The sequence below is a fragment of the Dicentrarchus labrax genome, unplaced genomic scaffold, assembly GCF_905237075.1.
Source record: "Dicentrarchus labrax unplaced genomic scaffold, dlabrax2021, whole genome shotgun sequence".
In the NCBI taxonomy this organism is placed as follows: domain Eukaryota; kingdom Metazoa; phylum Chordata; class Actinopteri; family Moronidae; genus Dicentrarchus; species Dicentrarchus labrax.
Window position 1 is genome coordinate 19,164,884 of NW_026136704.1, and position 15,441 is coordinate 19,180,324.

General features: G+C 39.0%; 1 protein-coding gene across 2 annotated transcripts in view; it reads right to left on the reverse strand.

Moving 5' to 3' along the window:
- Positions 1-15,441, reverse strand: part of grik4 (glutamate receptor, ionotropic, kainate 4) — a 275,167-nt gene that overhangs the window by 129,920 nt on the left and 129,806 nt on the right. For both annotated transcript variants that reach the window (XM_051397871.1, XM_051397870.1), the window contains exon 3: positions 10,428-10,561. In XM_051397871.1, the coding sequence (XP_051253831.1) occupies positions 10,428-10,509 (82 nt within the window). In that variant the 5' untranslated portion in view covers positions 10,510-10,561. The remainder of the gene's footprint in view (positions 1-10,427; positions 10,562-15,441) is intronic.

A 15,441-nucleotide genomic window follows, 5' to 3' on the forward strand; every position in this document is an offset into this window, starting at 1 on the left:
ACACATTACACTTTCACAAAAGTAGTTATAGTTATTATACTGTTATAGTGCTGTCGTACATGACAACATTTAATTTTGCACATATCTTACCATTTCTACTCTGTTTGTATCACTACCCTTATAATAAATTGGCATGGCAGCTTCAAAATACTTTAAACATTGGTTATGATTATTGTACAACATGCAAACAAATGTTATTATTACTCGAAATGATTATGGTAATATTTGATGAAGCAATTCAAGGGAGTTAATGCTCTTGTGTGCACATCACATTACTCTAGTCATTCAGTCTAAACAATTCATCTGCAGCCAAATTTAATATTTAATGGATGATCCTAAATGATGTGACATCTTCATGCAAGCATTTACCTCCTTCATTTTGACTTCAGCCATGATTCTGCTGTACAATGCCCTGGTTATGACCTTCATTCTACAACACCACGGGACTATAAGCGTGCAGTAATACTGTTCATGCACTGACACGATTTTATATGAACTAACCTCATGCTTTCTATCTCAGCAAATGGAAAGCAACCACAAACATCACCCTGCAGCTTGTAATTAGTTTTGTAATAATTAAAGTATCAATGTTTTCATGTTTGTGTTTATAGCTGAGGGTGGGGAGGCATTTTCTATGGGTTTACATAGAGTATGTACACATACGCAAATGAAAATAAGCAATTTGAATTTGTCTTTATCAATCCCAGTGAGGACACATTAATTCAGGACGGTGTGTTTTGTGCGTGTGTTGGGTTGTGTGATTGAAACTAAGTACACACACTCTCTACATGCGTGTGCACTGTGACTTTATCAGATTTAGTGAATAATTTATGTGGTAAGCTCAGGAGCAAAATAGTGTGCATAATTGCATAGCATCATTCCTATCTGCCATTTGTGCCATTACCTTAACGATTGGTCCCAGCACCTGCCCTGGTAATTAAAACCATGGAGATTAATCATAAACCCTTCCCCCACTTCAGTCGACAACTGAGGTTAAGATTTGTCTCTGCATGTACATGAACTACTCAAAACATATTTCCTCCCAAAAAATCCTGAACAAACAATTTAAAATTGGGTGACTGACTTTAGAGGACACGTATCCTATAACAATGAACATTGTTGCCTCCAGACAGACATGCACACTGTTCCGTTATTAAGCTCTCTTTTCTTTCTGATACGTCCTCATTACCTTTTCTGGCACTTGTAACAGGTGGTCGCCTAAAAAGGGGTTTAGCTCAGATGTGCCCTGTAGCTTCAGGTCTGTGAGTACACATGTCTGACTGTCATTAACCTAATGACTCGCACAGCACATGGCTGAGTAATTAAAAGCAGGGAGATTAATCATGAAGTCTCCTCACATGGCCCCTGAGTTGGACATTAGTCTCTGCTTTAGCTTCAGTTCATAGGAAATGTGTGAAAGTTTAACTTCAGAAGGAACTAAGGCTAGAATTCAAAGGATATTTCAAAGCAACCCAGGATACTTCCCTCAAAGCTATTTACTCTCCTTTCTTCCCAACATGCTGTCTTCCTTGCTCTTCCAGTAACAGTGGGTTAAATGAGTTCATAGATGCCAACTGAAGTCAAGAGTGTATGAGGGCAAAATGAACCTGACTGGAGGCAAGGGCACAATGACTCAGCCATGGTGGCTCTATCAGCAAGCCTTAATAAGTCACTGTGAGTGTGTGTGGGGTTGAACTGAGGGAATTGACAGCGTGGTGCTGCTGACTTGTGGCTATTAGCTCAGCAGGGCTAATTACGCCATTAGACTCTACCTGTGGGCTTCGATTTCACTGGACCCTACATGCCCATAGTGGCTGGACACACACGTATCACTGTGTGTGTGTGTGTGTGTGTGTGTGTGTGTGTGTGTGTGTGTGCACGTGTGTAAGTATTTGTTCATGTATGTCTGCACACACACACACACACACACACACACACACACACACACACACACACACACACACACACACACACACACACACACACACCAGCCCAGTATCCCTAGACATTTTGTTCATACTGGATGATTCTTAATGTATCAGTGCAGGAAGTAGCATGCCCTTCATATAGCAAAATAAAAAAGACAGAAGTGTGGTATGAGCATGAAGCATGACATGAAGACATGAAGTCTGAAATAATGCTTTTTAAATCCATAACCACTATGTCTCTTGAATGCAAGTGTTTTACTTGCCTGAGCTCTATTATACCTTATACCCATACTGCAGTTGCCATGCATGATTATTGTTGGAATAAATCATAAAGAAAAGACACTGACATTAAATGATAAAATTTAATGTTGAATGTGATCTGCAGTTTTGCAAAACTGAGTCAAATTCAAACTGAAATAACAAAAAAATCATAATCTTATAACCACAGTATTTGTGTGTGTGTGTGTGTGTGTGTGTGTGTGTGTGTGTGTGTGTGTGTGTGTGTGCGTGATGTATGGCTACAGGTATTTGTGTTTCTGTGTAATACACACAGATGCATCTTTATGAAGACTTCCCCTGTGGCTACAGCTTAAAGAAGGATAACTAGTTTATTTACTTAACAATGGGTCTCTACAGTGAGAATCATACTCAGTACATTTTGTCTTTCTTACATCTATCTCACGACAAACTGCATCCCACTCTGACTAACAGCTCCAGTGATGCCAGTCTTAGGAAGCTGGGCTCAGCCTCTGCTGCTGACAAAGCAGAGCCAATTGAATGTAGCCCACTGAGAATCCTCCATCATGTTCTCCCACTGAGTGTGGAAAAGGGAGCAAAGAGGGAAAAAAGATTTGTCTGACTTTTTCCTGTGGAGCTTGTCTGGTTGCTGCCCCTCAGTACTCAGTGATGCTCTGTAGGTGTTTTTGAGAGCAATGTAAAGAAATATGAAAATGTTCTGTTTAACAGTCCTTAGGGTGGATCTCTTGCCGTGTTCATGAGTACAGCAGCAGCTTTCATACAGTGTGCGTGCCCCAGTATTTAGTTAAGATACAAGTCTGAGTTTCTATTTTAAGTTAGAATGTCATTATGGGTTGTCTTAATAAGGTGTCAAACTTGATAGGAGTTAGGAGGAGAATCACTTGATTGACTTATGTGTCATGCCTAGACTAATTCATACTTTGTTAAATACATAATTGATTGAAATGCTGTTATTTGTCAGCTGTTGCAACATCTGAAACAATGCTGACTGTAAAACACCTAGCTCTTTTCTCAAATATGCTGTGATAATACTGTTGACATAACTACAACAGAGAATGTAACAACTTTAGAAACAATCATATGTTGACTCATATATAAAACACTAGATGTGACATTACATTATAACTTTCCAGGTTGGAAACATACAGCAGCCATCTTACATGGATCCACTTGTAAACTTGCTGTAATTGGAAACTATGGCAAAAGAGGCTTATGTTGTCTTTATAATCCTTGTATGTTTCTACTAATATACCAATACTGTTTATCTAAGTAATGAGCACAATTTTTTTGCAGTATTTTGCTTATTAGAACTCGAAGAGAACAAACCATGCTCTCGACTATGAATGTATTCTCATAATTGTGCATTTCTATTTCAAACAGTGGTTTTATTATTTTCAATTTAGCTTGAACTTAATATATAAGAACTATCTTTGGAAATGTGAATGGCTAATATACTACATTAAGAATGTCTTTTATGTAGAAATCATAAATAGATTCAGTATTATGGCCTATATCAGTAAGGAATTACAATTAGAAACACACATCTACTGAACTATTATGTAATATTCATATATTTCTTGATTTCATTTTATTGAATTGTACATAAGGCAAGATACATTTCTCTTACTCTTTGTGCTGTAGTGGGACTGTGAGAATGGGAAACAGAATGTATTGTTCTATATTAGTTCTTATATCAGGTAATAACTGTATTACCTTATTCACACAATTCTATAGATACCAGTCTTAAGTGTCACATATTATCTGGCTGAAATAATACCCCTGGTAGGTATCAGAGAAGGTTTTGTTTGGCAAGGCTTGATTTGTGCCGTAATGCCTTCAGAAGAACTCCTGATGGACTTGTTGCAGTTGTCTTTCAATCTTATAGTTTTGAACACTACATTTACAATGATAATGTGAAAGAACTTTCCAAAATTATATAAACTGCTGAAGTACAAAATCTCCTTTTTCAAACTGAATTACTTTACCTGAAGTAAAGTCCATGGTAAATGGACCGCACTTATACAGTTAAAATAGAGCCTTTCTAGTCCTCTGACCACTCAAAGCACTTTACACTGTATGCCACATTCACACATTCATTGATGGCACTGAATGATGATGATGATGGCACTGCTCATAAAAAACTAACCCATTCACACACTCACACACCAGTGGCACAGCATCAGGAGCAGTTCAGGATTCAGTGTTTTGCCCAAGGATATGCAGAAGGAAGAACCGGTGAATGAACCACCAACCTTCAATCCATTAGTGGATGCCCTGCTCTACCTTCTGAACCACAGCTGCCCCTACCATCAAGACATGGGTTATGTATTGTTATTATTATTATTATTATTATTATTATTATTATTATTATTATTTGTTTTACAAAAAGTAAAATCATATAAAAGCACAAGGTCAGCAGACAACAAGTGATGCTAACATATGATGACTGATTGCAGGATCAAATAACAATATGGTGGCTGGTTGTGTGGTTGGTTAATGTTCTGTGTTGCTGTCAAGGATGTGGCTAACATTACTGTTCACTTTTTGTGTAGACTATAAAGTAAACTTGCTGGATTTGTTATATTTGTAGATATTTAGGTTGAAGGATTTAGGAGTGAAGACAAGCATGTATAATAGTTGACTATGACAATAAACAGTTAGTTTAGTACGCCTGCTGACATTTTCATGTATACTTAAAATGTATTGAACATTAAATTAAAGTCTAGGATTGTAGGGCATTGCTATTATATTGAGGCAAAATCACAAGGCTATGTGATTGTTTCCAGACTCAACCATTGACTACTGTCTTGCTTTTAATTTGTATACAATACTTTTGTTGCTGACACGATGTATGTGTTGTTTAGTGGTGTTCTGTCACTGTGCATATGTTTTAATTGTGACCTTAAATTGTGAAAATAAGCTAACTCTGTTACAATACATAGGATTTATTTAAACATCTATGCTAAGTATTATACATGGTTTCCTACAAATAAAACTAATAAATAAATAAACAGATAAAGAATAAAGCACAGACATAGTATATGTTTCAGGTTACTATGGCCATGGTTTAACAATGGCATATAGCAGTAAAGGTAACAGTAAACAGAAGAAACTGTGTTGTTTTTTACTGAAGTGTGCTTAAAGTTGATGGAGTGAGATGTGAGAGATGGGACCATCTGTTGTAAAGCAGGATCTACTCAACTGTTATTATGGTCACAAGTTTGCAGTGACTGCAAGAAAGAGATCATGGCCCAAATAATATAACATATATTCACTCTAAATGGTGCAGTGTGAAAATATTGCTTTGTGACATTGGCGGGAGCATGCTGATGACTTTTAGGTGCCTGTTAAGGACGCTCCTGGGCCTCTCCCTCTGGAGGTGTACAACTGGGAGGAGACTATGGGGCAGACGCAGGACATGCTGCAGGGATTACATCTCCCAGCTGGCCTGTGAGTGCTTAAGGATCAGAAAGAGAGCTGGTGGAAGTTGGTGTGGAGTATTATTATGCATGGGTTCCTCTGCCCATCCTGCCACTGTGACCCTGACTAGAGTGAGAGGCTAAAAAATTATGAATAAATGGGCAAATAAAACCAACAATCATAGACAGCCTGGCTCTCGAGTTCTCCCTGAGGACATAATAATAAGAAAAGCGATTATTCATGAAATGTCAATGACAGTAAAATATCTGTTTTTTCAATACTTTCCCCTGCTGCCCTTTGCCGAACTCATTCCAAGTAAACAGCTATATATTGACAATGTATTCATGGCTTGAAACTAGATTCAATCAATGAAACAAACTTCATATTGATAGATTTAATAGTGTAACAACATGCATACAGTTAAAATTGACACAAATTGATCAATATACAATTAAGTTTACACGCTTTTAAAGATTGAGGAACGTCTATCTTTAATGTTCATGAGTCAGACCCTCCTATGCCCCGGAGTAGAGCTTTTGAGCATACTGTCACTATAAAAGCTCATGTGAAATCCTTCATATTATTCAAATGGGTTTCTCCAAAGGTTGCTGTGGAGCAACGTGAGAAACATTGGAAGTACATTCGATTGTTTGTGAAACGACATTGTAATGCAGTACAAAACAAGACCATAGAAGATTTTGGCTCTCCAAATCCATTATGAACAATAGAAAATGCTGATGTGTGTAGCTTACAACACATTTTTCCATAACAATAAATATTAATCCTTTCACTCTGGTTAAAGAGGGACTACACATGCTCTAAAAATTAAATCCAAAGCCTTCTCTCTTGCACACAGACAGCACATTTGAGGTGAGTAAAGGATATCTGCTGCGGGAATTTCACAGCACTTGAGTGAGCCGACACACAGTGGGTGCCAACAGCTAAATTTAGTGTTGGTCTCATAGGGGGGAGGCCTTCCCTGTGGTGAAACCCAATGCTAGGAAACATTCTGTGGGCTTCAGAGAGATAAGAGAACCTAACATGAGTGCCTGTCTGGATTTTTTGAATAAACAGTAGACACGTCTCCTAAGTGTCTGTCAAAAGCAACATTGATTAACACAGTGTACTGAGAATCTCTTAATCAATTAAAAACATTTTTAAAAACACAATTTCGCTCAGCTACTGTATTTCCTGTTGAGCTAATTCCTATAGGGCTATATGATGGAAAACAATCCATCTCCTATGAAACCTTCAATTACTTTTGATTTACGAGTAGCAGATGACTTCCTGATATGGTGCGGTGCTGAGCAGACAGCTGTCAGAGTAAATTTTTGTAAACTCAACAGCTAAACCTATCTTTATTAATCCGTACAGCCACTTCTTACCTAACAAAAAGCAGATAAATGACTTTTATATCATAATATTGAACTGGCCAGAGTGTGTGTGTGTGTGTGTGTGTGTGTGTGTGTGTGTGTGTGTGTGTGTGTGTGTGTGTGGCGATGAGGTGTTTATGGAGCAGAGAGTGAGGGCTCTGCAGTGTAAGTTGGCAGTGTTAATGAATGTAGCCCTAATGAAGGATCATGTGTCTCTCCTGACTATTTTACTAGATTTTCACTCCCTGTATTAACAAAAACAGACACCAGCTAATAGTAGTGATTATGTGTGTGTTAGCATAGCATTTATTGGCTGGATGAAATTAAATGGCAGACGCTCTGTCATGCAACTAATGGGGGAACACATCCACAAAAACAAGCAACCCCGTATGGTAGTGACTAGGGATATTTCAAGTAATATTATGCAATATCTCTCGTTTAATTTTATGTACATAGTAGCATGATAATATTTCATGCATTCTTTGGCCTTTAATTGACGGAGAGATAGCTGGAGATGGAAAGGGAGGCAGAGAGAGGGGGTGACATGCAGCAAAGGGCTGCAGGTTGGACTCGAACCCGGGCCGCTGCGTATATGGGTCGTAAGCTCTACCAACTGAGCTAACCAGGTGCCTTTCATGCATTCAGTTGACCAAATAAACTGTCTATTAAAATGTTGCTATTCTTCTTGCTTCAGCTCAGTGGTGTGTCTATTTAGAAGAAATACTGACTCAAATTCAATTATTTATACTTTCTCGGGTCAACATTGCTGTAATTAATCTTTTATTACTCTACAACAACTTCCAACAAGACTGCAAGTTCTACATTGTCCCATGCTGCAACACAGCAGTAGAAATGTCATAACAATCACATTTTATTTGTACATATCTTCCCAATCAGAAGGTCTATCAGAGGTTATGTAGATCTACCATACATGCCAACTAATTTGCAAACGAAAGTCCATTTTATCCTCGCATTCACCAACTACACAGCAGAGACAAAGATAAGTTCCTCAGTTCACCTACAGTGAGCTTGCTGCTGGCTGCTGGATGGTCCTGGCGGGGAATGTGGCAGGGGCGGGAGGTTGTTTTTGGCCCTGATACATTCAGAGAAGGCCAGACAGTGACATTATGCCAGCCAGGCAGGACTCGAGGGAAAGCCATGTTAAATACCATCTCCTGGAGCGCAAATGGCAGGGAGTTTGTGGTGGTGTTTGGGGGTATGTGTTTGTTTGCGTGCCTTAGTGTGCTTTGAAATGTTTGTGTGGCTGTGTGTGTGCATATCTATGCCTTGTGCTGCCTTGTGCATTAATACACACACGCACACACACAGTCAGAGCACACACAAACACGTACTGACAGTACACTGGCAAAGAGACTAGTGCTGTGCACAAATGACATTCGAAGAAAGGGAAAAACAGGCCAACTGACTAATTATCCATCAACGAAGCAACATGACTGAGATAAACATAAACCAGCATCGCTGCAGAGGTGCTTTTGCACAATAAGGTGGAGGGTGGAAGAAAATGTAGAGATGACAGAGACATGGGGCTGCTAGTCATTTATCCAACAGTATTCACAAACAAGGAATGATTTGTTCTTGGTCTTGTTGATACAGTAAACTTTGAAGTTCTATTGTTTGTTTGGGGCATTGTATGCCAAACCACCAAAAGAATTCTGCAAACCTTAGCTGAGCTGTGGCAGAACTGTGAGAGAGGGAGCAGACAGGAGAAACTATTGAGTGATACAAAAAATGTCTCGCTCAAAAAAAAAGTTGATACTGTTCAAAGATGACAGTTGAATTGACTCCATTTTGTCAAAGTTCAAAATACGGGAAGGATAAAAAGACTTATTTCTCTCACACTACAGGCAAAGCAAAAAGAGAGGGAAAGAAAGAGGCTGCTTTAACAAGACTGGGAGTAAAACTAAACAATGTTTTCTTCATTACTGAAATTAATTTCGACAGAAAAAATGCACAGTAGTATTAAAGTGAATCTATGACATCAGAGAGGCTAGTTTTTAAAAGACAAACAATTAGTTTTCAATAGTTTGGTCCTTCATTTTTCTAAACTACTCTTCTGCTCCCGAGAAACATTCACCATTCACCGTAATGCACCGTTTGGGTTTATTCAATGTTTTAATACCGTCACAATAACCACAGGGGGATTTGTATACTGATTTTGGGTTATTAACTTCCACCCTTCTCCCCTGACAACAAATCTCACTCTCAGCTGTTCCTGAAAGTTGACAACCATGCTATAAATTTAAAGCCAGCCACTGAGAGACCACGATGCGAGCACAGTATGTGAGCTGTAGAATCAATCTCATTCTCAATATCTATCTGTACCTTCACTTCCCATCTGTTTCTATATACAGTACACACACCCATACACGCACACACACACACACAGTTTCCCACCTAAGACAAGGGGTCTATACATAAATAAAGAGACAGTCAGTCTAACCTTTGGTAGACTGGGAGCTAGTGACAGGGTGTCAGAGACCTGCTGACTGTAGAAGAATAATAACAAGAAAGCAGAGCTCCCATTGGTTACCAACCGACTCGGGCTGGTTATGAGACTTTTGAACCATGCCCTGGTGCTAGATGGAAACCTTGGTCCACTGATCTGCCACTATTTCCAGAAGCAGAATATCACAGTGGTCGTCTGCTGGACATTGTGCTATTGTCTGAAACTGATTAAACCGGTGTTGAAACAATACCACTGATTTAGTCAGAAATTACACTAATGATACTGTATTTAAAATCGGTCCAGGGGACATGCTCCATTCACAATCACAATATATGCTGCAATGCTAATTTGTCAGTGACATGTCTACTGAGTTCCAGTGGAAATTCGCAACAGTGTGAAAAGCAACCTATATATTTTATATAGACAATAACAATAACCATAGACAATAACATTCTGGTTAAAACTAACATTAAGGCTAAGATAAAAGAATCATGTCACCTTACACTTGAATTGAACTGCTAATAAAAATCTATTAATATCTATTAAACCTGGTCTTGTCTCTCCGCAAAACTGCAAAGAACTAATGTGGATTTTTTATTTTTTTAAAGCCATGTGTCAGTGGGGAAACATGTTTTTTTTTAAGCTTTTGATTGAATTTCTTCAGCTAATTTTCCCATTAGAGACTGTGAAGTTAGACTGTACTATCAATTTGAGCCAATATTTGAGCCTACAGCAAAGATTTAAGGTCAAGGCTGATAATTAAAATGTGAAATTCATTCATTCACATGTTTCAATTAATATGAAAAATAAAATCCTTTTATGCATATAGTTTATGAATATCGTGCAAGGGCGAGTTGTGATGTCTCTGAACCAAGTCTCCTAAAAGGCTTCCAGGATGGGTTAGGGTTATGGCTGTGAGCAGCAGTTTTTCCCACTTGTACGAGACTTACAATGTGATTGTGATTTTTTTGTACAATTTACCTATTCTGAAGGAGAGCGGGCCACCAGAGGTGCTTCTCACCCACATGGCTAAGAAGAGCAGAAGCGCCCAGGCTGTGAGCATCTTCTATGACTCCTCATGGGTCCTGCCCCGGGGGTGCCCCTGTCACAGCCACCTGAAAAACATACACAGAGAGCACACCGTTTATACATCAACCAACATCAAGAGGGACACATACAAGTCAAAGCTGTGCAGCATACTGTTAAACCTGCAGACATAGAGAGCTTCCTCCCTCTGCTCTCTCTCTATCTCTCTTGTTGCATGCTGGGTATCTGTTAGTGAGGGTGTGAAAGTGAATCTGAGGCCCACGGGTGTTTTGACGATATTTTTTCCCTCGTTGTCGTTTCTTTCTGTATTATTGGGCGAGAGCGAATTTGCTTCTTGGGTTTGTGTTGTTTGTGTCAGAGATGGAAAGACGGGTACACAGACACCGTCCTTGTCTCTCCAACAGTGAACTCACTCACTTTACCCTCCCTCTCCAAGTATGAGGGAGAAACTATGGTGGCAGCAAAACGCACAAAAAAACACAAGCAGTCCCATCTAGTGCCAGTGTTTGCTTTGTCTGTTCTGAGCTACTGTAAAAACATGGTAGTTCAACATGTTGGCCTCTATGGAAGGTGATAAAAATGTCTAATCCTAAAGTAACAAAAAAACACCAGGTCTTTTGTTTCAGGTCCTTACAATATATATACATACTGCTCTTTCACTTCCTATGCCAAGTGTTATGCTGGCAGCACAGGACTGGTAACCTTCCAGTCACATACTGCCTCTCCATTCATCAGGCCAGAGTGCATATCAAGTGTAGAAAAAGAAAAAAAACACTTCTCACAAGCTTTAAGCTATAATTTCTTGATTAGTGTTAGGCTGGCTACCTGTTATATGTGTGTGTCATGTATGAATATGGCGGTTAGTGGCTCTGTTTGCTGAGTTCATGCTCTGAAGCATGGTGTCCTCAGTTGTTGACCAGTAGGAGAAAACAGACTGCATGAATGCTCGATAGTGGTCCAAATCTGGTTGCCCAAGGCAGCAGGGGAACTGTTGACTGTTGCGCCTGAGATCTATTTCCAAATTTAAAGCTCCATTGTGTAACATGTAGGAGGATCTATTGGCATAAATGGAATATAATATTCATAGGTATGTTTTCTATTGTGTTTCTGTTACCTTAGAATGAGCATTTTGTATCTACAGAGGGAGCAGGTGCTCTTCTCAGAGTCCGCCATGTTGAACCGCCATGTTTCTACAGTATCCCAGAACGGACAAACCAAACACTGGCTCTAGAGTGAGTGTTTCACGTCTTTTGCGGCCATTGTAGTGTCTCCTACATGCTGCAACAGCAGGTTGAGGTAAGGGCACAGATGCCACTAAATCCTACAAACTGGTCCTTTAACAGTCGGATCAGATCATGCGCTGCTTTGCTTTTCTGAACAAAACAAAGAGGGTTAGTGTAAAAAAAAAACCTCTTTTAAGAAGGCATCCGAGGCTTAAAATGTTAATTCATTACTTCCTGTAATTGTTGTAAAATTGTGAATTGTTCTGTTTAATCATTTTAGTTATACTATACATAGTTTAAGAACAGTGTTTAAACATTAATGGTGGGAGTTAAAAAAGTTTAAGAGCTGTATTTGCAGAAATGATAAATCAGAAAGAAGTTGGTTGTAGTTTTCCCACAGCAGTGGGGAAAATGAGGTACACACTAGGGCCTTTAGAGCGGGTACATTACTGTATGTTCTTTGTCATGGTTACAGTTTAAGTGCACCAGAAGCTTGGCCTGTATTTATCAGAGATTTCAGAGAGGCAAATCAGTCCTAATTGACCCACAGTTCAGCCCGTGATGGATACATGTATTCAGTCCTACTTTAAGGCTTAGGAGTAAAAGCATTTTATCGTCTCTCTAAACCAAAGAAATTACTCTCATCTCCTCCAGGATTGAGAAGGTTTGTAAAGCTATTAGTAGTTCCCAGCAGGGGGATACTGATAGGACAAACATGCACACACACTCCAGGTGTGGAAATATAACAAATATTTCATTTATAAGAACAAGCTTCTTCAAACACAATTATTGGACTGAAACTTATTTTGACTGATTTTGTCCATGTTCGGGATAATTGCTCCATCTATAAACCTGGCCCCACACTGACTTCTTTCATTTCAGGCTTAATTGAAAACATGGAAACAGAGTTAAAAAGCGCTGATTTGGTAGCTGCTGTGATTGCATTTATTGCACCTCAAAGCTCCTATATAATGAATACTTAATAGTTTTTTCCAGCACTAATATAGAGTAAATTAAGAATTACACAAAGGGAAAAAAAGATTCAACATATACTGATATGCAAATGTTATCTTCGATATTGTGGCCACATTCCAGCTTAGACACAATTACAGATATACCAAAACAATTCAACAGCCTTACTGATAAAACAATGTAAAAGCAGCTATAACTGATATTTTTATAATGACAATGTATCAAAATTGTGACAGGGGTCGGGTAGTGATCAAACTACATATAATTATGACCTGAATCTGTAGTTCACCTCAGTTTACTGAGCTTTATAGTTAGTTTCAGCTTATTGTTTTGCTGTCTGGCCCACAACTTTACTCTTTTGATTCACTCTCACTGCTCTCATAGCACAGTTTTTGACTGAAACAGGCAAGCTGTTTCCAGCGAAAAAGCTAAGAAAAAAAACTTTACACTACTACTACACTTTGGTCATGGGTAGACCAAACAACAGAAAGACACAGTTAGCAAATAGCTGGTGAACAATATGGAGCATTTAGCAGCTAAAGAGACAGGCATTTCCTTCAGGAGAAAAAAGCAAGCTAAAAGAGAGTGAATATTGGGCTTATATTCACCAGGTCGATACAAACACGACTCCAAATTAATAGATGTTTAAAGAAATAACTGTTAAATGCTAGCAACTTTGCCATATCAACTTAAATGGCGAAGACCTATGTTGTGCTCAAATAATTGCATTTTTAAAGGACCAGTATGTAAGATTTAGGGGAACAACTGGCAGAAATGTATATCATATTCATAGGTATGTTTTCATTACATACACCAGAAACACCACAGGATACCATCATAAATTTAACAACATGATTCTGAGTCCAAAACAGTAAAACAGTGACGTCATTCATGGTATATTCAATCCTATCTTAACTCATCACTCATCCTTCTTCTTCTCCTTCTTCTTAGATGCTTCATACGAGTCCTGCTCTCTTTCCATCAAAGTTAGGCTGTGTTATTTAATCTGACATTAGGGTAGTGTAGCAGTGGGCGGTTCTGGTAAGCAGTTCTTTCGTCAGTGTTTATGTTTTAAAGAAGAGAGGTCAGCGACTATAGGTCAGTGCAACCATAGTGACAGTATTGCAGTGGGAGGAAACTGTATAAAGGACTTTACTTTGGACAGGACAAACAAAGAGTCTCTTTAGACTTATCGTTAAAAATATAGTGATCCAGTTTGATCTGCTAGAAACACTGAGGACAAAAAAATCCAAATGTCAGACAGTACACCTGTGAAGATGGCAGACAGAGAGATTAGCTTATCCAGACTGAATAAACTAGGGCTTCTATTTTTGTACAGGCACAAAGCCAGTAGAGGTGCAAATGTAACCACTATGTCATTATCATCGGGAGGAAGTCCCCTGTTTTGTGTTTGCACCTGTTGGGTTATTTCTGCACATGTTGTCTCTTGAGGTAGTAGGTGGGTTCTGAATTTGAGGAAGTGTTTACCAAGAGCGTCTTAGCTGGCAACCTGGACTTGACAAAAGAAGAAAAATCACAGCCTCTGAAGACCCAGTGGAGGTCTTGCAAGAACTGGTGGGAGCGCGCCACAATGTTGTTTTACAAGACAGTGGACAGAACAGAGGAGTTCATCCTTGTAGTGGCTGTAGAAGAGCTTCTGTGGGGAACTTGTTTCATTTCATTTTTATATGTTCTTACAGGTTTTAGCTTGTCCTCTGCTGACTTGTATACTATGTAGTATAACACTGTTTTTGGTGACCCTCTGTCGCTCTCGTTCTACATGAGATGAATCTTTGTTTTGACGTAAGTTACTACGCTATGAACAACACGACCATGCATCTGTCTGTGTGACTTGAATCACTTGTCTGTCAGGGCAAAATATGTTCGATGTTAGTGAAGTCCATTGAAGGTAGAATCCAAGTAATACATGGTCCACATGCTTTATCAGAGCATAGACCTACAGCTACAGTGGCGTGTGATGAATAGCTCCTTTGGATTTGATATTTTGTTAACATAACATCATCAAGAGTCCAATTTAAATCTTTAGTTCTAGATGGGGAAGTGAAGAAGTGCTCTCTGCTCTTTTAACAACTCCCAGGGACGTGTTTATAAGTGTGAAACCATATGAGCCAGTGACAACAGTACAAGTCTATGATTATTATTCCATGCAGCTCTCTCTCTCTCTGTCTGTGTGTGTGTGTGTGTGTGTGTGTGTGTGTGTGTGTGTGTGTGTGTGTGACCCTCCTTACACGCTGAAAAGATTCACTGAGGGTTCAGCAGCATGTGTTTTTACTGAAAGGAATAAAATAAAGCAGATTCCTTTTTAGTAACAGAAAATAATTACAGATACTTGGTACAGATACAGATATTTGACTGGAAATGATTACAACATTAATAGCCCACACTGGCAAGAGGAAATCAAATTCCCAAGCAAGCTGAAATGTGAACACCAGAGCACCAATCATGTGAAATTGTGAGTTATAGCAGGTTTACTTCAATCTCATCTGCCTACCGGTTATTTTGTTGACATTTTGGTAAAGTTTGGCAGCTCACTTCCTGTGATGGGCAATAAGATGGATCCTGTGAGTTCTAAGACCTTGCTGAGTTATTGCTCAGGAGAGCCCTGGGGAACAGTTGGATAGGGCTGTCAACACATCAAGATGATTTCACAGACCTTTCCTTGGAAAACTATGCAAATAACAGCTGTCAAAAGTCTTCCCCCGAGGTTCTCAGAAGAGGAGAAAAACAGAAAA